At 39.8% G+C, this 26,401-nt stretch overlaps 1 protein-coding gene across 2 annotated transcripts in view; it reads right to left on the reverse strand.

Moving 5' to 3' along the window:
- SGK3 (serum/glucocorticoid regulated kinase family member 3) overlaps positions 1-26,401 on the reverse strand; it is a 3,149,190-nt gene that overhangs the window by 76,269 nt on the left and 3,046,520 nt on the right. Inside the window, exon 17 of one of the 2 annotated variants that reach the window (XM_044067369.1) lies at positions 15,334-15,423. In XM_044067369.1, the coding sequence (XP_043923304.1) occupies positions 15,334-15,423 (90 nt within the window). Of the gene's footprint in view, positions 1-15,333; positions 15,424-26,401 lie in introns of those variants that run through there. The other variant, XM_044067370.1, reaches the window with a different exon arrangement.

A 26,401-nucleotide genomic window follows, 5' to 3' on the forward strand; every position in this document is an offset into this window, starting at 1 on the left:
AAGGATTAAGTGAAGATTGACAACATCAGATAAAGAAGTTATGTCTTACCATAACGTTCCAGCCCTATTGTCCATCTTCACTTATCCTTGACATTCCCAACCTCCTTCCCCCTGCCTTTTGGGTCTCTTGGTGGAACTAATCTATCTCAGTAGATTGAATTTCCTTTTCTGAATACAGATATGGTCTCTGATCTGTTAATTCTTGTCTGTCACTATCTTGTGCAAACTCGATCTGAGGTAATCCTGAGAGGAGTATTATGGGCAAAGCTGAGCTCATGAGTTTTTGGAAGGCGTGTGCTGGAATAATGGCCGAGTCAGTTCCGACATACGGAACCGAACCCACAGACAAGGAAAAGTGAAGATGGACAACACAGATGGAACATTATGGTAAGACGTGTCTACTTCAAAACATTGAAATCTCATTACAAAACACTGAGACCATAATGCTGAAAACCCAAAAATACTGAATACCCAAAACAAAGAAAACTCAGAACACTGAAAGTGTGCATCATAACATAGAAAACTACAACGCACATGTAAATAACATCCCCTCTACCTATAACAACACCAAAGTAAGAAACACACTTTTTGCTATGTTTCTGCAGGGGGGCAAGCCCCCCTGCACCTCCCATGTGGACACCCTCCGTAAATTAAATATACCAACTCCTAGCTCGCACTACAAATAAGTTAATTTCCTAACCCCTCTGTAATATGATCATCATACAGAATGTAAACATATGGATGTGTTGCTTTCATGGAAGTTAAGTTAGTGTTCTGATAAGTGCTGGGAGAAGTGAGTAGGGGAAAAAAGTGTTTATTTTGCCAATCTGTACATGTTTTTAGGCCATACAGTTAAGTGATTTAGACATTATGCTTACATTCTGCATGGTATTCGCGATACAGTAAGGTTAGGAAATTAACTTTTTTGCACTGTAGTGCGATCTTGGAGTTGGTACATTTAATTTACGGGGGGTGTAGGGTGCAGATCCCCCCCACATGGGAGGGGTGCAGGAGGGCTTGCCCCCTGCAGAAATGTAGTAAAAAGTGTGTTTGTTAGTTTGGTGTTGCTATAGGTGGAGGGGATGTTATTTACATGTGCCTTGCAGTTTTCAATCTTTTGATGCAAAGTTTCAGTGTTCTGAGTTTTCATTGTTTTGGGTTTTCACTGTTTTAGATTTTCGATGTTATGGTCTCAGTGTTTTGAGTTCAATGTTATGAGATTTCACTGTTTTGAAGTAGACCTGGTAAGACATAACTTCCCTTTTCTGATGCCAATTGATGTGTTGATGTGCAGTAAATCCATCAGTAATGGGTCAGAGGATGCACTGTATGCCAGATACAGGTCACCTCTTAGCAGTCTGTAGGATACCAGGTATACTGACAGGGCTTTGAATTGGTCCATGTAGAACATGTTGTCCATACCATACCATGTTCCTGAAAGACTACCTTTTCCAGCAAAGGGGAATGCCTGAGGGTGTACCACTAATGGAACTGGCTGTGGAACTGTGGAAGGACCATTTTGTGCTCAAAACAGATTTTATTCAGGAGTTTAAATTCCATAAACCTGAGAAAAATATTTAACAAAAAGATATCAATACACAAAAACAACCAAACTGAATAACTACAAATCTATATACAACAGTTACAAGAATGTCCCAAAGAGAGAAACATATAGATTTAAGTTTCCCTCTATCCATAGTGTTAGTAAAATTCAGATAAGAGGAGTTAGTCAAAATCAGATAAAAAAAAAATCTCCTCAAAATATTCATAGTCAAGAAAATATATCTATGATCATCATCCAAACTTTAAGGGATTCAGAAGAGTCATTTTCAAAAGAAAGATTTAATGTATAGTCTTTGAACATTTTATGTGTCATATGGTCAAGTACCACCCAGTTTTTTTTAGCTTACTATCAAATGTTTGAAAGTCACCTAACCTCCATTCATAAGGTTGAGGGTAAAGGTGCAAAAGTTTAAAATTGCAAGTGGAAATCCTGTTGCCTCTGAAACGTCGACACATAACTTGCGTTCGCAGTTTTGAGTATTGCTGTTTCAAATGGATTGCACTACAGTGGGGATCGGGAAAAGTACCCTTTTCCTCACTGTAGTACGATCTCAGAATATATAATTAGCAGGGGGTGTGGGGAGCACAGAGTGCACTGCAAAATGTTGGTAGTACATCTCTGGATGTCCAGGTAATGTTGATAATGCCGAATTCGACATACAGACATTACCATGTTCAGAGTTGCAAGCAAACGGTTTGTACATTTTCGGCATTTTGGTTCTAGTAAGTCATTACTCGCAAAAACTATCTGCACAATTTTGATAGCAAACCGTTTTTTTTTTTTTTTTTGTAACATAATATTTAACAAGTGTAAAAGGATGAGTGCTCTTAGGATATAGGATTTAATGTGAATAGGAGGGGTATGTAGGATCATAAACTGCCAGGTGATAGAATTTAAATTTGGGAAGCTAAGTGAGATTTTCTGCTGAAGCATATTTCAAAGTTGTTGCATATACCTACATCCATAAAACGTGCAAAATATCAGCCCATCATGTGTTACATTCTAGACAATGATCACACATATCGAGGTAAGAAGTTGCTTTTATAGACTGAGTAAGGTAGGCATTATATGAATAATCTTAAATTGTGTATAGTCATTATTGTTTTAAAAGGGATATGTTTAATTTAGTAGTTTGTTTTCAAGCTTTATTACATGCAAACTCTGGGTCATGTTTTGACCAAAGAGCTGTATAATGGCATCAATCAAAAAAATCTGTAATTTGTAACCATTTTATAAGTTGAAGAGACAGGTTTAGACAACTGGAGAGCAAAACATATTTTTTTGTAAAAAACTGTTTTAGGAATGAAAATCACTGTAACTAAATTGTGTTTTCAATGTATAATAATGTTGGCTGAGGATAGGAACATAGCAATATGGCAATTTCAGTTTGAGTCAAAGATGGGTAATTGAATCATAACCAGTTCTTAATTTATTTAATTTATTTATTTACTGATTGATTGATTTATGGACATTTGATTATCGGGAAAGTCTGACTGAGTAGGAGGCCATTTTTTTGCGAAGGTCCTGGAAGAAAAGCTCCAAGGTATTACAAAACATTTCAAGAACAATAATTTTACAATTTTTAAAAATAATACAAAAACTACAGTTATACCAAATTAGGCATAATATGAAAACATTGGTTAAGAACAGATACAGTCACATGACAATGATTTAATACTTAGAGAAATTTTAGTCAGGTTATATAGTAAACAGGAATTGCAAGATGAAGGGAGAGAAAAGTAGGCTTATGGTACATATAGAGAAAAAGCCAGGGGAGAGAAACTGATAGAAGTAAGGAAGCGAGTGAAGAGAGAGAGAGAGAGAGTAAGAAGGTGTAAGGTATGAACAGGTTTTTGTTCACCTTTGGGGATACAGTTTATCCTGGTGTTAAGCAAGAAAAGAGCCAGTTTTTTGCTAGGAAGTATTTCAAAATGGTTTAGAAGGATGGGAAGGAGCGTACTGACCTGATAGATAAAGGTAAGGGTTTTTAGGCCTTAGCAACATGGTATAAGTACAGACAATGCCCAGCAGATTTGATAGATTTGTGGACGGAGAGGAGCTTTTGGTCACTGGATTGTAATGACTGAATAGAAACACAGTTGTGTAGAATGTTACTTAGTGCTGGACAAGCAGATGGATTGATAATTTTATTGGTAAGAAGTTGTGGATATGTCAGTTGATGGAGTAGTTCTAACCAATTTAGACTTTTTAGTGCTATATAGTGGTGGCTTCTGAAAAGGGTATTTGCTGCAAATTTTGCAACTTTGTTATGAAGTTGTTTAAATTTTGATTTTTGTGATGCCAGAAGGTTAGTAAGGATGGAAGCACCACAAAGAAGTGTAAGGAGGAGATAAGTAGCAGCAAGCATAGCTTTAGTTGTATCTGTGATAAAGTTTTTGGCTCTGTAAAGCATCCCTTCTTATGCAATTTTGTATATACAGGTCAAATTTAAGACTATTACCCATGATCATCCCTAATAATTTATTATGAGAAGTGACTTCAGTGGTTGTTTCATCAGGAGACAGGATTTTTTTCACAAGAGATAAATTTGGGGAAAAAAGTAATAGTTTGTTTTTTTAACGTTGAGCATGAGTTCTGAGTTACAATGCCATATTTCAGTGACTGTTAAAGCTTCATGAGTAATTTTTTGGAGGTGTGCCATGTTGTCAGGTGTGTAAATGAATGAAGCGGCTGATTAAGATAAACAGAATAAATAAATATATTTATATACATACATATATACATACGTGTGTGTGTGTATATATATATATATATATATATATATATATATATATATATATATATATATATATATATGGGTTTATTTCTCTAGCCCAACTCTCAGATGGACGACTTTCAAAATCCCGAGACAAAAATCACAAAAGTTCAGAAACCTGAACGTCGACTGTTTACTATGGTAAGGAAAAATGTTTTTGTTACTAAGGATCGCTTGCCTGTCTGTGACGAATAAAGGCTTGTTGCTTTGGAACACTACCTGGATTTCATGAATGTAGGAAATTACTGTGACTGAGCTCATCAACGAAATCTTAAGACCACTAGTTTCTCTGTTTTTTTATTTTATAAGCACACTTTCCACTAGCTGAGTGTTATCACATTAATGGTTTTGGCAAGATATGTTTGCTTGGCCTTCTTTAGTGCATCTCTGAACAAAAGGTTACTTCTTCTAGTTCAGATTTCATGGTCTAATAACTTTTCATCAATAAGTGAAAATTATTTGTTATATCATGTGTGCTTTTCTCCAGAAGGGTTATCTTTGCAGTCAGAGATGAGATTCTCTGATAGGTCCAATCTTTTGGAGATAGCAGTGAATGCTGAATCTAAACTTGCTAGTTGGTTAGACAACTTGTCTACTGAAAAAAGTAAAGGTTGTAATGCCAATTTCAGATTATCTAAAGCAAAGTTCTGCTCCAGTTTATTCTTAATAGGTAAATCCTTTCTTCTTTGGAACAGGTTTTGTGTCTTTTACTAGAACTGTTTTTCTCTGGCCTACCTCTCAACTGTCCCTGATTTTTACTCAAATTTAAGCTTTGCCCCTCTTAATCCCCCCTAAACTGGTGAACTTTGTAGAAAAGCATGTGAATTATGCTTAACAAATAATGACAATAATTAGGGTTACAGACCTCTTTGACTTCAGAAAATGTATATTAATTCAAATTCTCATTCTGGCAATGGCTCAAGTTAATGTATTAATATTTTAAAAGTGACCCTGATTATTTCAGCATTCGTCCTTGATTCTGTTGAGATGTGTCCCTTACTGCTTAACAGCTATGTTCTCTGATATCATTAAAGATGAAAATTTTGTTTTTGTTGTTACAGCCTATAGTTTCAGAATTCTGAAACATGATAAAATAGATCAATAAAGCAGCAACAAATGTTAGGACCAAAATTAATGATATTTTTCCTCTTAAGGCTAGCCCAATAAATACAAAGCATGAGCATGCAGAACTGTACAGAAATTTTGCCGCACAGGAATAAGGGATGTCTTTCCTCCCAGAAGAAAAGGTTCATAGGTTGGTACTAGGCTATTGGCCCTAGGGATTATACAAGCCTAGCCATAACAATTCCCTGGCTATTTCTTCCCACAATATTTACTTCCCTGGACCCCTGTCTAGCAGGATGACTGACATGATCCCCGGGGCGAATTTCCTATCTCCCATCCAATCGTCAAGGTTCCTTTTGAAGACGGCCAAAGAGGTGCTCTGCTTGACATGTATGGGCAATCTATTCCAGAGTCTGGGGAGTCTCTGGGTTAGGAACCTATCCTCCAGCATGTTTTGTTCATTGTGATGACAAGGTTTAGATCCCTGGAGAGTGTGGCTCTGAGGGACTGGGATTTCTTTAAGTGTAGCATGTCCAACAGCTCTGGGTTTGACATAGCCTTGTATGTTAAGCAGAGATCGCCTCTGAGTAGATGATATGTGACAGAGTATAGCTGGAGTTTTTTTTAGACAGTCAGCATAAGGCATCTGCTTTAGGCATGTGATTCTTTTAGTGAGGTATTTCTGCGGCCTTTCCAATTGTTGCAGATGTCTTGAGAGGTACATACCAAATGGGGCATTGTATTCTATACTGGGTCTAATGAGGGATGAGTACAGTGGGACAATGACCTCCTTTTTTCTGGATGAAAAGCCCTTAGTGATGAGGTGTGCCACATAGAAGGATTTCCTGACTGTTGTGGTGATATGGTTATCGAAGGTGAGACCACTGTCCACCTGTGTCCCTAAGTCTCTCATCACACTTTCGGCATTTTAGTGTACTGCCACCTATGTGGTAATTCACAGGTACATGTTTTTTTCCAAAGGGGATAACTATACCTTTCTTGGCAATGTCTTTGTTTATAAGTTCCATGATAATACGTTCCATGACCTTGCAGATCAGGCTCGTCAGACTGATGGGGAGGTAGTTCCCATGATCCAAGGTGGATCCCCCCTTGTGGAGTGGGATAACTGTAGCTGTACGTCACTCAGTGGGCACGAAGCCTGAGATGAGGCTATGATTAAACATGACACTTAGGTGAGGTGCCAGTTCATTTTGTAGTTCATGTAGTACACAGCCCAAGATGTCATCTGGTCCCATGGATGCTGTATTCTTAGCTTTGGAGAGTGGGTTTTTTACCTGTGTGGCCATTATTACCGTAATTTGGCAATCTTTCGGTATTGAGATGGGCTCTTTAGGGGGTGGGGGGGGTGAGGTTGGCACTGAATCGATCTGCCACAATACTGGCAATATCCTTGGGATCAGTATATTTAATGCCGTTCTGTTGTAGCTCAGAGCAAATCTGAGCATTGACATTTAGATTCTTGACATAGCTATAGAATGCCTTGTGGTTGTCTTTGGAATCTTTGGCAATTTTATTTTCGTAGCATTGTCGCCTCACAGTAAGACGCTGTCCGGTTCGATTCTCAGCTAGAGCGTCTTCTGCGTGGAGACATGCGTGAATGGGCATATCTTCGTTGAAGGTTGTGCATCAGGGCTGGTAACTCTGCATGTAAAAATCAACTACCAATCATTAGCGGACCGGAGTTCCGCTGTGGCGACCCCTAACCAGGAAAAAGCCGAAAGACACAACAACAACAACTAGCTTTGGAGGATTTTATGAGGGATCTCAGCTTCCTACTGAGGCTGGTAAGGGAGTTTTTTGCATCCTGGGATTTTCCTCTTTTCTGCAACAATTTCTTCCTTTTGTTGTAAAGTTTGTTTATGGCAGGGGACCACCATATTGGCTTCCTTTTTTTGGAGAAGATTCTATTTGGGATGGCACGATTCATGCACGAGTGGATGTGCTCATAAAGTGCCTTAGTGTAGGATTCAGCAGTCGAACTTTCAGTTCCTGTCTGCATGGGTGTCAGGAAGTTTGTCACTTCTGACTTGAGTTGCATGAAGTTGGCTTTGGAGAAGTTTTTTATGGAGGTTTCCTTACTGGGGGGTGGGGGAGGGATGTGGATGTCAAGGGTGATTAGCTTATGGTCAGACCTGACCAACCAGGGGGGGGACCATAGGTGTAGAGCATCGATTTCCCATGTTGGTAATGACCAAGTCTAGGATATTGGAGCCCCTGGTGGGACTATGGATTAGTTGATCCAGGGCACTGGAATTTATGAATTCCAAGAACCGTTTTGCAAAGGTGTTGGTACACAAGTAGTTTTCCCAGTTAATGACAGGGTAGTTGAAATCACCCGGTATTAGGGTGTTGGTAGTATTAGTAGTACTGGTAAATATAGCTGTCAATAAGTATTTAGCAGTATCAGTTCATGTTAAGTTCTTTGAATTGTGGGATCGATGAGAAGGACGTTGCTGGATTATAACTTCAATGTAGAACTGTAGTAAAAGTGGTGGCCACCTTAGTTTCACAGGCTGAAACTTTTAACTTTCTGTTTCTGGATGTACTAGACACAACAGTCAAAATCCAGAAACACAACAGAATACAGACAAAGGATTGATCACCAACCAAAATATTAAAAAATGCTACAGAATCTCCTCACTCCACCTTGTGTGGACTGCATCCCCAACTTAATATACTAAACTTAATGTCACTACACTTCAGAAGTAGGTAATACGAAGTTAGGGAGAAATGTATCAAATGCCAACACCTTCCCTAGACTACAGGCACCAGGTTTCCATATCAAGGCGCTAACTGGCATTTTCAGTGAAGTGAAGTATTAAATCTATGTCTTCAATACCTCTTTCTTTAGTCATCATCATCTTCTTTCGGCTGTTCCCGTTAGGGGTCGTCACAGCGCAACTGAAGTCAGTGTGGTATATTGAAGATTTTCCCATGGTTGGAGTGATTAAATAAAGCCAACCGTGGGTAAATTTCAAAATACCATAACCACGGAGTCGGTTATTGCTATTATACAATGACATTATTTAAGAAAAAAAAACGTACTTTTCTTAAATAATGTCTTTGTATAACGGTGCATTACTGTTCTTCCGCAACTTGTGTTATATTGCTTCCTTGTGTTGATGTACTGCGCATGTCTATGGGACTTGTGTTCCCACACATACCCAGTACATCAGTGCTCGGGAAAGTAAGCAATGGAGTGAAGAAGATCTCTGTTGCTTCGATTTTCCTTTCTTTTTTTTTTTTTTAATTAAAAAAAAAAAAAAAAAAAAAAAAAAAAAAGTTTCGGGAAGTTTAGGGTAGGAAAGAGACAAAATGGAGGAAATACAAGGGAAATCAGGTACGTGTCTTTAGTTTTAAACAGCGTACCTGATTTTCCTTGTATTTTCTGCATGGTGTCTCTCTGGTATGTCTGGAGTCTGGACTACAAATTTTGTTTTCATTTTTGTTGGAAAATAAAAGTTAAAATTAAAGAATATACCAACGGAAAAAAGTCCGGGAGACCGGACCTTTTTCCGTTGGAACTTCCGCTGTGGTGCAGCGGTAGCATTGTTGCCTCACAGCAAGAGGTTCTCCCATTCATTTCATGGCTGGAGTGCAGGGAGTGCCTTCTGTGTGGAGTTTGCATGTCCTCCCCGCAGTTGGGTGGGTGTTCGAAAGACATGCGTAAATGGGCGTGCCTTTGTTGAAGGTTGAACATCGAGCTGGCAGCTTGGCGTTCGTGAAAATCTACTGCCAATCATTAGCGGACCGGAGTTCAGCTGTGGCGACCCCTAACTGGGAAAAGCTGAAAAACAACAACAACATATTCTTGGATTTACAACAGGCACGCTGGTTGGGCTGGCCAATCAGCATGCTCGTTTTATAATGTTAATGGCCAGTCATTGTATAATAGTTGAGGGTTCATAGTTGTGGCCTTATTAAATTGCTTGCATTTTACTCAGTGTATATAATTATCACATTTGTGCAGACTGCCAAGCCAAAAACAGTATTCATGTCAGTTAATTGATCACATTAACAAAGAGATCACCAGCATCAAAACAATAATGCAGAAAACCATAAACACAGAATGTATTTATCAAAGCTCCATGTGGGGGAGGGAGGCTTTACCTAAATACTGCTCCACAGTTGCAAATATGCACAGTAAGGGCAAACATTCAGAACTTGTAACACTCACCCACTAACTACATTTGTAGCACTTTCAATAAAAAAAAATGGCATTTGTCCTCCACGTCCCTTTCGATGACTGTGGAATTAGTCTATACAAGTAAGGGGGTGTAAAGGCAAAGTCCTCCACAAAGGGGTGTATGCAGGGGGGGGGGGGTCCATGTTTTCTGCTTGTCAATTTCTACATTATTAATTTGATGTTAAAGGTTTCTGTTAGTGAATTCATTCAGCTGATGCAGATCGAAAAAGCATACTGTAAGTGAAAGTCTTTTTTTTCCCTGAAAGACAGTTGTGAGCTGTGACCAAGCAAAGGTATTTTATTATTATTTACTTAAATATTTGCATTGACACGTGTTTTTGCCATGATATTATGCAGTGATCTTCATACAGTGAATGCTTTTTTTTTGTAACCGAACTAGGCTGCATGTGTACGTCTGTATAACTTAATGTGGCATCAAACATTGCTACAAAAGACACTCTGTGAAAAGGAATACTGAGAGAGAGAGAGAGACAGAGAGAAAGAGACAAGACATAGCTCTCAACCTCATAGCTTAGGAAATCTGGACACAGCCTAAACTCATAGGGACAAAGACCCAAAAATAGGTACAGATTTCAAATACTGCTCTTATAAACTTATAAAGCTGCTACAATAACAGGATCTGTGTTAGCATGCATTTTCTGAAGGATAATGAAGTCTGAAACTCAAATATCTGTCATTATTTAGTGACTTCAGTCCTCAGTGATTGGCCAGAAAAAACACAAATTTTATGAGGAATAGACCAAAAATATAAGGCCAAAATCTGGATGTTCTGCAGAAATTTGGTGAGAGGTATGCTAAGAGAATTCATGTCGGAGAAGGTCTTGTGTAATTGAACTGTCTGTGTATATATTTTAATGTTTTGCTGTGATATATAAACACAAACTGCAGCTTTTCTTTATGTACCTGACAGTTTGCAACCTTTCTGCATCCTATCTCCCTCCTACTACGCTTTGTAAATAGAAGAGTTCTTACAGTGTAGTACTGAACCAGACTGCTAAGAAACAGATATGTAGCAGTGCTGGTGCCAATCTGATTTAGAACTACAAATAAATTAACTCACTAAATAAGTAATTTGTTTCTTAAATGTTGTGTAGAATGCCACAGAAAGAGCCAAAAGGGAAGCTTTAGTTCCCTACTCCATATGAATGTGTTGGCAGGCTAGAACACTTATGGAATAACTAACTGGCAAAATGGAAAAATAGCTTTCAGTTGAGACAGTACCGTAATGAAATATGCTACACTAGCAATGCAGTATCATTTTTGTAAAACCTGATTATTGTACACATGAGCACCAAGGGTTAAGGTGTTTGCCTTACAAACACAACATGCAGGGTTTGAATCTCAAGAGATAATTGGCTAGGCTTAAAATGGCCCACAAAGGCAGTTAGCCTAGTACTAATCTATGAATCTATAAGTTAGAGTTACAAATACAGTCTTAAGTCCATGTTCATGATATTTTTCCTTCAGGTCAGCAGCCTAACTTTTTCCAGGCTGATTATTTTCTACTAAACTGGTTAAACTACTATTCCTGTAAATCAGTAATTAAGCATTGTTAAAGCTACTTTAAAGTGTATCACATGCAAGAAGTTAAGTCTTACCATAAGAGATGCCATGTCTTGCCTGTTATAACGTGGTTTAAGCTTTTTCTTTCTTGCATTTGAAGTGGATTTGTAAAGCATATAGATTATAACTATGTCCCAGTTTATATTACATATTTTCTCAATTATTAATTTATTTAGTTATTTATATATGTTAACCAAGTAGGCAGAATGCAGTTTGTTTAAATTTACTTTCTTTTTGCTCATACAGCTCATACGCACACGGCATAAAAATTAAGGGGAGAGAAGGGAAGATAGCTGGTGACCACTGACATTGATAAGCAGAACCTCAAATGTACTGCAACAATCCTCCAAAGAAACCCCCCACCCTGGGCAGTCTACTAATCTCAAATGGCTCTCAGTTCATATGGACTTCTCTAAGAATATCAAGAAATATCAAGTGTGAAACTCACCCTTCATAAAGATCAACTACCTCCTCTTAACTACTGCCTCTTATTTCAGTCCTGTCATTATCCACTACTCTTTACTTCATCACTTTATTTGTTTACTTAAAATTTTTAAACATGGTAGAAAACTGATCACAACAGACCAATTCCAGCTTTAGCACGGGTATAAGATAAGGATTAAAAAAAAAAAAACAGATTTTTAAACAATTCCATGGTTGAAGAAGAACTTTATAAACAATGTATATTAAAAATAACAGCTTATGTAGTGGTGCTGCGGTAGCGTTGTCGCCTCACAGCAAGACGTTGCGTTCGATTCTCAGCTATAGCGTCTTCTGTGTGGAGGCATGCATGAATGTGTGCGTCAGGGCTGGTAACTTGGCACGTAAAAATCAACTACCAAACATGAGCGGACCGGAGTTCCACTGTGGTGACCCCTACCCAAAAGCCAAAAGACACAACAACAACAACAACAACTATACATGTTACATACATTCTTGGGGATTTTTGAAAGAACCCCACTGCTGGTGGTAAGAGCAGAGGTAAAAGGGGGCTGTTTACATGATGCAGGAATTTGGGATTCAGAGTTATGTTGGTAACAATAAGGAAATACCTCATTACAGACTAATTTGCATATTTCTGAATCACCCTCAACTATCACTAGTGCTATTTAGCACTTTCATGCTGTAGTTAACATTGGTGGCCCATGCATTGCATTGGCACAGGCACCTCCCCCCATTCACTCTCTCACATACATACACACATTCAAATACACACACATACCTCCTACCTGTCCTTAAGTTGACAGATCATCATCAAATCCTTTTCTTACTTTTTCTCTCTACCCTCTTAACTCATGGATCCCTACAGTCAAGGTCAATAACACAGACATTAGAATTTCATACTCCTTACTGATCTTAAAGTGCATCGTGGTATTAAATCTGTTGTTCTATTAACTTTTTAATTAAGTCTGAATCATATTTTAAAAAATCCTCCCTGGTCAAGTGGCCCTCCTGAATCCTCCCTCCACATGGACTCACACATCCATCTCTTGCTACTGTCCGTCTCTTAATTGTATAAGACACTCCTGCCATTACCTCTTACAGCTGCCTTTCCTTAACCCTCATAACTCGCAAACTGTTCCACTCAGTGAATAATTCCCAAGATTAAAGTTTCATATTTATCACGTTAAAAAAAAACTTCCAACACTATCTGATAATGCTGTTGCAGCTTTCTGTGATAGGGATGCAGAGTTTGAAACATTTTTCTCTCTTTTTCTTCACATTGTTTAATGACTTAGGTAGTATTTAACATTGTCCCTGGGTCTAGTGGTGATGTAGAAGAAAGATATCTTTAGTTTAACCTGTGTGGGTATAAGATTTAAGTCTCTGTATTACCTTTAGGATGTGCTATAAAGAGTTATCCCTAGTATCTAGTGCTCCTCAACCCACACCACTTGTGTTGCAAAATGTTTCCTTTTATTTTGCAAGTGCTTTTAAGGCATAATAATATTTGTTACCCTTGGTGTACAGTGTTCCCATGCCAATTTTGTAGGATTTGCTTATTAGTCTAGGGGTTTGTGGAGGTATGACAACCCACATATACACAGAGCCCCCATCACACTCACAGACACACAAACACTATCACTAGTGCAAACACACGCACAAAGACCACCTACTCTACCCTCCCAAAGCAATTTCCCATGCAGACATATATTCACACATGCAGCCACACATATACACACATGCCCGCGCAGACACACACAAACACACACACACACCAACACCACCTGCATGTTAAACTCCCTGGCATTTACCACTTACAAGACGGCTCAACATGACATTTTGTTCATGTTTATTTCATTAACATGAGCAGCCAACATTCCTTATGCAGCTGAGCAATTCTCTGAATCCTTTGGCTGCATACACACCTTATCACAGACTTTTCTGGGGTAGAGTACATAGCTAATTAGTATACAACTCTCCACCAGAATGCCTCATTGACATCTAGCATGACCATAACTACAGCCCACCGTGGTGCTGGACACCATAGTAAGGTTGTCCCTTAATCAGAAATGGCAGCAATATTTCTGAACTCTGCCCATTATGTGCACAGTATTTATAATGCAGTAGCTAACATAAACAGTCAAAGATTTTCTTTAGGATACCAATACCTACATGAAAAAATAAAGAAATACATAAATAAAAGGGAACAGGGAATGCAGAACGGGTAATGTAACTCACTGCTATATTATGTTTTCATATCATACAAATCACAATGGATGTTTGATTTTCAGTTTTTTTACAGTTGCAGATTGTCTACATAAGTAAGCTATTCTACAGATGTAAATACATAATAAAGCAAACTGCATGTGCTTTCCAATGACTTCATCACACCCTTTCATCTGTGCAATCTTGTGTTACAAAGCTAACATAAAATTACATTATGAATTCCATATCTGTATCTTGCTTTCCCCAGGCCATATAGGAAAATAAATCACAAAAATAATGTTTCCCACATGCACACACATGCATGCAGTTTCTTATCAATTTACCAGAAACTAGAACAGAATGAGTCTGCAGAATGATTCTGATACGAAGCAGGGCTTGTAACTTATGGTCTATTTCAGTGATTAACATCTGGCTGTTAAGAGTATGGAAGAATAATTTAGGTCACTTTCTTCAAAGCAAGGTTTGGTTTCCCTATCCTATGTCATCTACTTTTTCTCTATGTGACTCACTGACTCCCACTGCAATCTTTCTCTCTCTCTCACACTTTCTGCATCTCCACCATTTACCTCCACTGTGAGACTACTCAAGATGTTTTATGCTTTTTGTTGCCACACTCCCAAACTGTGAAATGAGCTTATAGTCTCTTTTCCAATCTGTGCTGGCTACAAATAATTATACTATCCTTTCTCTGGAAATACTGCCCGACTTATAACTATATGGCTATCTTTTCTTCCGTGATTTTCCTTTACTGTACTCTACCAGGCCTCAATTATTTCTGCTTAGGTCTCCATTGTGTCTTTTTCCATATCCTGCTATTTGTGTTCTTTCCCATTTCTCTCTATTCTTAGCCAACACTACCCTCTCTTAATTTCTTAGCCCGTTATCCAATCACTTTTTCCCATCCTCCTTTTTAACCATTTTCCCATTACTTGTCCCTCTTCTTCTCATCTTTTTCAACCCCCTCTCATGTTACACCTCTAATCCTACCATTACTATCCCCTGCCATTACTGTCTTTATCCACTGCAATTTACATAATCAGCATTGCTCCCCCTCACTTACACCATATCTCTTCACATCCTGTCTTCTTTCTTTGTCTCTCATCTCTGGGATGTGGCTGCCAGTGCAAGGCATCTTTCTCAATCTATCATTGTTATTAATGTATGTATGCTTTAGATGCTTCTATTATGATCAAATTTGGATGTGTATGCATTCCTCCATTCTGCTCTATTAATCTGCACATGTATTACTCAAACTGAGTTACCCATGAATGCCTTACTGGATAAATGAGGAAGACGGTTACAATGGCTTAATGTGCCATGTCAGATAAAAAGCTTCAATAAATAATGAGGTATAAGCTATAAATATTTAACAGCAGTTCTGATAAAAATTTATAAAATAAGTATTTCACACAACTCTACAATAACACAAGCAACATGTAACTCAGTGTCTAGACATTTGTTGCTTACCACATTGGGATTAAATGGTGGTGGAATCTTTTTCTGAATCAGATCATCCCAATTAATAACATCGAAGAAAGTGTGTCTTGAAATTTCAAGCTACAAAAAAATAAAAAAAAATCCACATTTATTATCTTTATGTTGTAGAATTTAATTTATAACTGAAAAGCAAGTGGGATTTAAGCATTGGTTAACACAATATTTGCTGCTGCAATCTGCATACTCGTACCCTCACAGATGGCTTTATTGGTTGTGTAGAAGATGATGCACTAAATGGCACTCCAGCTATATTTAAATTTCTCAACCCTCCCTCTCAGCTGTGCACAATCTTTGCTCATGATCCTCTATTCAGTACTAGAATTTCTCCCTATCTTTTTACCCTTATGTCAATCCCCCCATAATGGACAAACATTTGTCCCTCTATACTCTCATTCAGAAGGCCTTTCTTATCTAGACATCAAAAAGCAAGTTCACACTCAACACCATAGCACTAATCCTCCAAAAACGCATTACTAACATTAGTACTTACTCTTAGTCCTCTGTCCAGTTCCCTTTAAAATGCTAGTCTTGCCCATCTCACCCTGATCTCTGTATAGATAATGACGCAATGCGAAAACCCCCATCTATATTTTTAGACCATGGCCTTTAAGAATCTTCTGGTTTGGCCTATTCACACAATGACTATATTTACAGAAGTGAGCAAGACAGTCATACTAATGTGCAGGGTGTAGACTCCATGTTACCTGGTGTTAGATTGTTCAATGCAGAAAACAAGCAAGATTATAACCTGTGAAGAATATCAGATAAAACCATACAAAACTAAAGGAAGCAACTTCTGCTACCCTAATGGACTTCATTGCCCCTTAAGAAAAAAAAAACAAACACTGTTTGTGCTGAAGGAATTGGATCAATTTTTTGATGATCTAGATGATGTTTTCTTATGATAAATGTTTTTTTTTACTATGGCTAGTGGTTCACATAGCAATGACACAGCATCAGCACTGGCATACTCAATTTCCATAAATAGGCAATGTCTCTTGTAGGGTATAGTCTGATAAATTCCTTGACAGATTACTTAAAAAGTAAGATAAAGGCCAAATCTACCATTCTGTCAGATGAAAAAAGGCTTTGATTGTGACTCTGTATCAACTGAGATAAAGAGCTAATAAAACAAAAAATGCAAATGCACTAAAAAAAGGATACCACCCTCCGTATACTTTCCCCTTGTGAACAATGTCCCCTTTACTTGCTTTGGTTAAAGCTAAAATTCATCCAGCTAGTAGTGCCCTGTAAACTCCTAGCTCTGTCAGACTGCTTTGCAAGAGATGGAGTTATATTAACTGTCTGAAACAGACTTCCCTCCAGCTTAAAAGACAGGAGGAGGTATGAACACATCATCCTTTCCTCAAGGACTATGAGTAAACTGTGCATAAAGCGTGTGAAAATGCTGTTCCTCTTGATTACAGACTAACATTCAGTACAAGCTTTGTTACATTCAATCATAGGAGAAAGATGAGACTGCAATTTAAAATAGCATAATACAAATGAAAAAATGCAGTTAGACTTCCCATGTACACACTAAGAACAACACCCTTTATGAATGACACAGTTTGAAGAGTCTACACTATACACAGGAAGTTGCTGATTCTGTGTAAAAGAAAATTAATCCCCATGTATAACTCCCCCTGCCGGAGATACATTAAAAACCTGCAACAGACACATTTTTTGTGATGTATCTGCTACAATCCATTTAGTATTATCTGCGAGAATATGACACGAGTGGTGACTGGTTCTCAAACACTTGCACATTTGAGACTAGCCAACTTGAACTATTTCATTATCAACAGAAATAATGTATTATCTGACTTTGTCAATTTTCATTCATTCCTCAACATGTGGGTTCGGATCCGACTTGCCTGTTTTTTACAGCCTGTGGTGTACTGCAAACTCCTGAGCTCCTCCCTTACCCATAATGCTACAGACCCCGCTATACCTCAGATATTATTTGCCGCCTTGGCGTACGGACGTGGTCGCTGTCGGCTCTTGAGCATTATAGTGAGTTTAAAAAGTTTTTCAATTCTAGTAGCTGTTCTTGTAGACTAGTATTCTTTTACAGCCTCCCCTTACCCCATGCATTTTTCTAGCATATCATGAAACCATTGTTGGTAGTATTTTCTTCTTATCTGTTCCTTTTAACTGTTTCTGGTGATCTTTCACACCATGGTTGGTAATTTTCCTTTCTTTCCTTTTCTTCATACAAAAAATGATTCTTTGCTGCCTTATGTTTTTTTTTTTGCGAACAGGGCTGAAAAACCTTCAGGATTCAAAAAATGCAAGGACTGTGGGCAAAAAATTCCCTTGTGTGACACCCATGACTCTTGCGTGTATTATCTGGGCCCTACCCATTTGGAAGTCCCTTGTGACTTGTAAATCATTTAATCCTAGGGTTTTAATAGATAGGAAGAACAAGTTAATTTTGAAGGGACTTCTCCCAACTAGTTTTTCTGAATCATTGGCTGGAGCTCATCCCTCCAAGGTAGATCAGAAAGAGTCAAGGAAACACCTTGGTGAACCTTCTGGATCTTCCAATACTTCTTCAGTTCCAAGCAAGGAGCTGGCTTGGATGGTTTGGAAACAGTTGGATTCGATACCTAATCCTTGCATCTGACAACTTCGGACACTAGGTCTGCCTCTTAAGATCTGGTTCTCTTGGAGCCGAAACAACTTATGTATCTCTCTGGACCCAGGCCCCTCTCGGCTACCTTCCCCCCTTCTTAGAGAGGCACCGACACTCCAGAACTCCCTCCTTAGTTTGCTTCTTCTTCTTGTTCTTCCAGGAGTTTTACATCAGCGGATGTGGACAGAATGATGACGAAGTTTCTCTCGGCGTAGATACAAATGGGAGTTCTTCTGGTTCCTACCCCTTTGGGTCAGGAGACCTTCACCAGTGTTACTCCACCCATCCAGGATTTGTCTTTGATTTGTCCATTGGTTTCAGAGGCCTTGGATTTAAGCCTTCTGGGACTATTTGTTTCGGATCCCAAAATGGTGGTGTCTTTGGATCCAGTTCCTTCTCTTCCTTCTCTGAGTGTACTGACTCCAAAGGTATCAAAGCCAGATGACTCTTAGAGCGGAAGCATCGCTGTCAGCTCTGAGGTGCTACAGTTGACTCTGAAGTAGTTGGAGCCTTCTCTGCCCCTTGGAGATTTGGCATTGGACAGCTCGGCTCTGACTTCTGCCTTGGGTGGACTGCCTTCAAATCAGAAGGAAGTTATCATCTGTAAGTATGCCTTCTTGGCTCCACTGACTTCCTTCTCCCCAGGGAATTCAGCATTTGAGGTAGTAGAGAAAGTATTCTCTTCCAGAATTCAGGCAATTTCTCCCCCCTCAGATCTTCCATCTGGTTCCCAAATGTTTTTGTGCCATGAGCCTCATCATTCTAGTACATAGGGACAGCCAGCCCAAAGTCTCCAGGCCACCCAACAGGGTATCCTTATTTCTTCCATAACTTCTCTGGAGCACCCCACCGAGGAAGTCCCAGGAACAGAAAGTGCAAGAGGAGGCACTTAGACTCCCTTCAGGGGTCAATCACAGAAGATACTTATTTCAATGAAGGAGAAGGGTCCCCAAGATCACCATCTGATGATGCCTCCTTAAACACACGGGTGGTTGGTCTACCAATAACCCTTCCCAAGTAAAATAGGTATTCCTGGAGGCATTTGGGTCTGGACCATTCCAGGGTGACTCCACCCACTGATGAGCTCATTGAGTTGATCTCTCAGCCGGCGTGGAAGGAACCTGTCTGTTGAGCTGATCCCCAAGAGACCAGATAGAATCCTGGCAACATCTAAGGTGAAAGAGTTTTGGAGCAAGGGAGTACCAGTAGATACCATAGTTGTAGCAGTGGCCACAAAAAGAAGGAACTTGTGGAGCAGAGTTCATCTGTTTATCCCCCTAACAGGGAGTCTAGGGTGACAGACAAATTTGGGAAGTGGGCTTATGCTTCAGCAACTTTTGCTCTTAGACCACTGAACTATTTGGTGCACTTTACTAGACTACAAAGGGATTTGATTAAAGAGCTCTCCAAATCCCTTTCAGAAGCAGTAACTGCTGAGGTATAGACATCTGTTGCATTACAGCTGGCTACCTTACAGTCCATTACTAATTCACATACGAGGCTAATTTCACATGTAGCTGAAGCTAACTCAAGGGTGGTGGATTCAGGCATATCCATTAGGAGCCATGCCTGGATGCGCTTGCATGATTTTTGTGGAGCCCTTCAAGTCCTCCTTCATTAATGCTTTTTCTTTTGACAGAAGTTTGTGTTTGGCCCCAAAGTGAAGGACACACTCTCCAGGTGGGAACAAGATGATAAGACCCTGTCTGCAGTAGGCATATATTTTATGACCCCCTCAAAGAAAGTTTTCTAGGAATCAACAAGATGGCTGGAAAACCTCGTTCAGAAAGTCCCAGGGTCCTTTCCAAGATCTACATGGAGATAGTTTCCCCAGGGGCAGAGGAGGGAACTCAAACTGAAGATACCACCTACATGGTAGAGGAGGCATGCAGAACCACGGGTCTAGAGATTCTTTTTCTGACAGACTCTATCAGTGCTCCTGAAAGGAAGCCAGACTGCCCACCTCTGGAGGCAGTCAGGGATCATCTGTCCCTGCACCAGACAGCCTAGCTATGCATTACAAAAGATGTGTGTGTGCAGAGGATTACTTCCAGAGGTTATATAACTCCCATTTCTCAACTCCCTCCCTTCAACAGTAAACAAAATTCCCAATGTTCCATCCAGTCAGAGGAAAATAAAAAAGCAGCTAGAAAAAAAAGAGTCAATCCAAGAAGTCCCGCCAGACCAGAAAGAGTCCGGAACTTACTCAAGATTCTTTTTAGTGCCAAAGAAAACAGGGAACTGGAGATCAATTTTGGATCTTAGCAATCTGAACAAATTGGTTCAGTATATAAAGTTCCAGATGGTCATGTTTCACTCCATTACTGGATGTGCTCAATAGATCTTCAGGATGCATACTATCACATAAAAGTAAACAGGCAATCCATGAGATACCTACGCATCTAGCTGACAGCCAGACATTACCAATTCAGAGCAGTGCCCTTTGGCCTTACCACAGCCTCCAGGGTGTTCACCAAATGCATGGCAGTAATAGCAGCTCACTTGAGACTGCAAGGATTCTGAGTGTTTCCTTACCTGGACAACTGGCTCATTACTGCTCCAACCAGGCATCTACTGACCAAAGTGAGAAATTGTGCACTCCAATTGTGTTCTTACATAGGCATCACAGTTAGTTTCAACAAATCTCAGCTGGAACCAACTCAAGTACTAGAATTCATAGGAGCCTTGTTAGACACTGTATCAATGACAACCTCCCTTCCCCTGCCAAGGGTACAAACTATAAGATTTCAAGTCAAAAAGATAATTCGAAACTCTTCACTGGCAGGCCGACTGCTTCTAGAGGCATTAGGGTCGATGTCTTCTGCCATAATTCTGGTATGGTAGACAAGGTACCATATGAGAATTCTTCAGTGGACCCTGGCAACTCAGTTGTCCATTCTGTACCAGCCTTTGTCCACTCAGATCAAAATAACTCAGACATGCAAAAGTTATCTCAGATGGTGGATTTGGTCAGATCAGATTTCACAAGGCTTCACATTCATACTTCCTCAGCCCAAGGCCATAATGACCATGGCCGCATCTCAATTTGGGTGGGTGGGGGCACTTCTTGGGAAAGACAGTCCAAGACACCTGGTCCCCAGAAGAAGCCAACACGCATATCAAAGTCCTAGAAATTACATTGGTTCTCCTAACATTGTAGGACTTTCAAGACTCTCTCCCTTCATGGACTATTGTGATTCAGACAGAAAATATGGCAGTAGTCTGATACATCAACTAATAAGGAGGAACCAGATCTTACCTCTTATGTCAAGAAGCACTGAGAATGTGGAAATGGGCAATCTCATCCAGTCGTTTTCTGATAGCAACACACATTCGGGGGAGATCCAACATGATAGCAGACAAGCTGAGCAGGTCCATTCTATTACCTCACGAGTTGTCTCTGAACACGAAAATTGCAGAAAAAATATTTCACCAATGGGGTCAGCCATGCTGCGGCCTTTTTGCATCCCCTCTCAACACCAAGTGCAACAGGTTCTTTGCCCTGATCCCATCATTGAGGAAGTTACTGAGAAATGCTCTTCTCCAAGACTGTACCCCCCAGCCTCCTTTATGTTTATCTGCCAACTCCTCTAATCGCCAAATTCCTTCAGAAAGCATCTTGATTGAAGAGCACTGTCATCATTTACCCTTACTGGCCTCATCAGATTTCGTTCCCCTTCTTCTGGCTCATGTAATTTATCCTCCATGGATCCTGGATCCAATTCCAAGATCTTCTGTTTTATCCGACAGACATGATTCATCTGGATATTTTGGGCTAAAGTTGACTCCATGGTTTCTCCAACTCCATTAATAGCTAGCCAACCCAGGCTCTTCTCCCCTGTCCATCACATCCTATTGTCTTCCCACAAAGCTACCACTAGGAATATTTACAAAAGTAAATGGAAGAGATGTGTTATTTGGGCTCAACAAAAACAATGACCCCTTTTCAGTGCAAGTACCCAAGGTGCTCGAATTTTGGCTATTCTTAAAGAAGGGGCTAGCTCGTTAACAGTTAAAGTACAATTGGCTGCTATCTCTAATTTTCATGTTGGAGTTGACCATTCTTCCTTAGCTCCATCACGACTATGCAAGGCATTTATTAAAGGAACCTTTTTACTGAAACCCCCCTTTAAAGATCCTACTCCACAGTGGGATTTGAACCTAATCTTACAAGCCCTGACTCAATAACTATATTAACCAGCAGCTAAAAGTGAACTAAAGTTTTTAACTTGTTAAAAAAGAAGTTATGTACTCACCATAATATTCCATCTGTGTTGTCCATTTTCAATCTTCCTTAACCTGTGGGTTTTGTTCCAATCTTTGGAACCGACTCAGCCACTACAGTAGCTTATGGAAACCAAAAACTCTCAAGCTCATCCCTTACCCACAATGCACCTATGCATATTACCTCAGACTGAGTTTGCTGATAGAAAAAGACAAATGTTTTCATGGAGACTATATCTGGAACTGTAAAGATATACCCAAAAGGGTAATAATCCATTTCTCAGCCGTACTTCCATAAGTCAAGGGTAGGGGGTTGGAGGGTGGGGAGTTGAGGAAGAAGGAAAATGGACAACACAGATGGAATGCTATGGTGAGTACATAACTTCTTTATCATATGTTGTCAATTGTCATTCTATCCTCAACCTGTGGAACAGAGTCCCCAGCTAATTTATATCCTTGGTGGACTTAAGGAAGGATGTTCCTAAGCACAACTGAACCAAATGATGGTCTACCTGTGGAGAGAAGATCCAATTTGTAATGAGTAATAAAGGTATGAGGAGTAGCACAACTTGCTGCTGCATAGACATCATCCATGGAAGCTCTAAACTGGAATACAGCTGCTGTTTCTATGGCCCTGCTTGAATGGGCTTGCAAGTGTTTTGACAAGGAAACACCCACTTTGGTATAGATGAATGACATACAATTTGTGAGCTATCTGGCTAAAGTTAATTTGGTCACAGGTTTTCCCAGTTTGGTATGCGAGAAGGAAACAAATAATTTGTCTGACTTCCTAATATCTTGTGTTCTATGAAGACAGAATCTCAACTGTCTGAACATCTAACAAATATAAGTAATAGTTACCTTTGTTACAGAAGTTGGTGAAGAATACTGGCAGGTTAATACATTCATTGATACTGGTCACTGAAACCACCTTAGGTAGAAAAGAGGGGTTGGTTCTGAGTGAGACTTTATCTTTATGAAAAATTAGGTATGAAGGTTTAGAAGACAAAGCTTGAATCTCTGAAATCCTTCTTGTAGAAGATACTGTCACTAAGAAAATTGTTTTCCAAGTCAGGAACTTAATATCACACTCATTAGCTAGTTCAAAGGGAGAGTGAGTGATTGCTTGCAACACCAAAGGTCCCAAGGAGTAGAAGGATCTTTGTAAGGAGGCTTTAAAAGAAGAGTACCCCTCAAAAAAGCTTTAAAAAGCTTGTGAGAAGCAACTGCTGAGCCTTGAAAGCCAATGTGAAAATTGGATATAGCTGCTAATTGTACTCTGATTGTAGAAGCCAAAGCCCCTTCACTGAAAAGCAGCGCTAAAAAGTGCAGAATATCATGAAATGGAGCTGATAAAGGTTCAGTGTCATTCTGGACTGCCCAGTATACAAATCCCTTCCACTTACTACAGTAAAGCTTTTGTGTAGAAGGTTTATGAGAAGATAACATTATGTGTTGGACAGGAGAAGAGAGTATAGGTTGTCTGGCTGCTAATGGAATTGGAGAAACCAAGCTGTCAGCTTCAGATTTGGAATGTCCGGATGAACTATGCCTGTTGGGTGAGACAGGAGATCTGGAATTGTATCCGGAATCCACGGCTGTTGAATTAGGTGATGCCAAAGGAAGGGGAACGAAATCTGTCAAGACCAATAAGATGCAATGAGGATAACTGTACTCTTCAATCTGATTGCTTTCTGTAGGAACTTGGAAATTAATGGAATTGGTGGAAAGCATATAGGAGTCCAGGGGGGGCCAATTGTGAAGAAAAGTATATTTCAGTAACTCCTCCTCTGAGAGGATCAGGGCAAAAAAGTTGCTGCACTTGTTGTTTAAGGGACAGATAATCAGATCACAGCATAGCTGACCCCATCTTTGGGATATCCAGTCTGACACTTTCTGATTGAGGGAATATTCATGAGTTAAAAGTATGCACCTGCTCAATTTGCCTGCTGTCACACTGGACTTCCACAGAATGTGCATTACTATGAGAAAACGGTTGGATGAGATTGCTCACTGCCACACACTGAGAGCTTCTAGACACAATGGGTAGGAACTGGTTCCTCCTTCTTTGCTGATGTACCAAACTACTGATGTGTTCTCCATTTGAATTGCAGTTGTCCCCAAGGTAAGAGCATCTTGGAAGACCTGCAAAGCTAAAAGCACTGTTTTCATCTCTAGGACACTGATGTGCAAATTGGCCTCTTCTTGGGGCCAAGTGCCTTGAATTGGTAGTAACTGGCTCCTAGTCGGAAGTGCAAGAATCTTCCGGATCGTCTGTGCATCTTTATGTGGTACTACGCATCCTAATGGGTCTATTGAGCACATCCAGTCATCTTGTTCCAAAAAAGGAAGAATACACTGAACCATGACCTTCCGGAATTTGGTTTGCTGAACTAATTTGTTTAGACTGCTGAGATCCAAACTCAGCCTCCAGTCCTGTCTTTTTTGACACTAAAAAGAATCTTGAGCAAATCTTGGATTTTCTCTGGTCTGGTGGGACCTCCTGGATGACTGTCTTTTCTAGCAGCTATTGTACCTGAAGTGCTGCTTGTTCCCTTTGACTAGGTGGAACATCTGAGATTTTTTTTGTAAGTGGATAGAGGAAGGTGAAAATGGTATAATATAGGTAATATAGGCATTATCCTCTGCATACATGTATCGGAAGTTATCTGTAGCTAGGGTCTCTGATGCATGGACCAGCGACCCCCAATTGTGCCCAGAAGAGGCAATCGGACCACCTATCAGCTCTTTTTTTGGATCTCTCTAAAGCTTTTGATATGGTTAACCACCATCTACTTATCCACACCCTGACAAAAATGTCCCTAGGTCATCACTCTCTTCAATGGTTCCAATCCTACCTCCACAATAGACAACAATATACACAATTTCTGGTGCATTTCTCCCCGGGCCTCCGCTGAAAACTGGCTTTGTTCCAAGTCGGACTTTCCCAGTTAACAAATGTTAAATAAAATAAATAAAATAAAATAAGCCATACTATGGCAGAACAACCTATCCAACCTCCTACCCAATACCTGTGGTGTCAGCCAGGGGTCTATTCTGGGACCACTGCTGTTTTCCATATTTATTAATGATCTCCATACTGTCATCCCAAATGCTAACTGCATTCAGTATGCAGATGACTCCACGTTGATCTGCACCGGTACCACCCAGGCTGAGCTGCAGTTAATTACTCAGTGTACTTTCAACCTTGTTGAAAATTGGCTTGCTGACCGACGTCTGATTCTAAATCCGAACAAAACAAAACTACTACTTTTCTCCCCCAGCCAAAGATCCCCAGTGATATCTTTCTCCATTAAGTCTAACAATGGCACCATAATCTCCCCAGATGTTCACACAAAACTCTTTGGGGCAACTGCAGACAACAATCTCAAATTTGACACTCACGTTAATAAAACAATCAAATCCATTAATAAAAAACTGGGATCACTACATAGAATAAAACCATTCCTAACCCCACCTGCTACGACTGCCATTGCCTGCTCCGATCTGCTCTCCACCCTCTTCTATGCTTCCCCTTTACTTGCCAACTTAAATAAAACTGAAATTAACAGACCCTCTGCCTGCTATAATAACATAGCTAGAATTGCCACGGGCCTGCCCTACAGAACACATCACTGCATAAACCTAAAAAAAATATAGGATGGCTAGAACTAACCAGGCAGATTCAGTATAACCAACTTATTGTGGCTCACAAAGTACTTAACCAACCTGAAAATATACCTGCTTTGAAAAAAAAGTTATGTACCTACCATAACGTTCCATGTTTGTAGTCCATCTCGTCTACATTCTTGCTGGATGGGTTTGGAGCCGATATTCAGCTCCGACTCGGACGATACTAAAGCTTGAGAGCTTTTACTGGCTGGAGGCTAGCTCCTATCCCATGGTGCCTCACAGCAATTCCCCAGATCTAGTTTGCAAGAAAGCAATAAGTACCTCTCAGGTAAGAAATATCAGAGCTGCATATATACAGACAAAGGATTTTGAAATATAATCCATGCCAGGTGGACAACAAATGAGAACCAGGTCAGACAGCACCAGTATAGTCCACCAGATCCCCCAGAAACAGGAAGGGGGTTGGAGGGAGGGTCGCAAGAATGTAGGCAAGATGGACTACAAACATGGAACGTTATGGTAAGTACATAACTTTTTTATGTT

Source organism: Protopterus annectens, chromosome 3.part1 (genome assembly GCF_019279795.1).
Source record: "Protopterus annectens isolate FY-2018-M chromosome 3.part1, PAN1.0, whole genome shotgun sequence".
Classification (NCBI taxonomy): Eukaryota; Metazoa; Chordata; order Ceratodontiformes; family Protopteridae; genus Protopterus; species Protopterus annectens.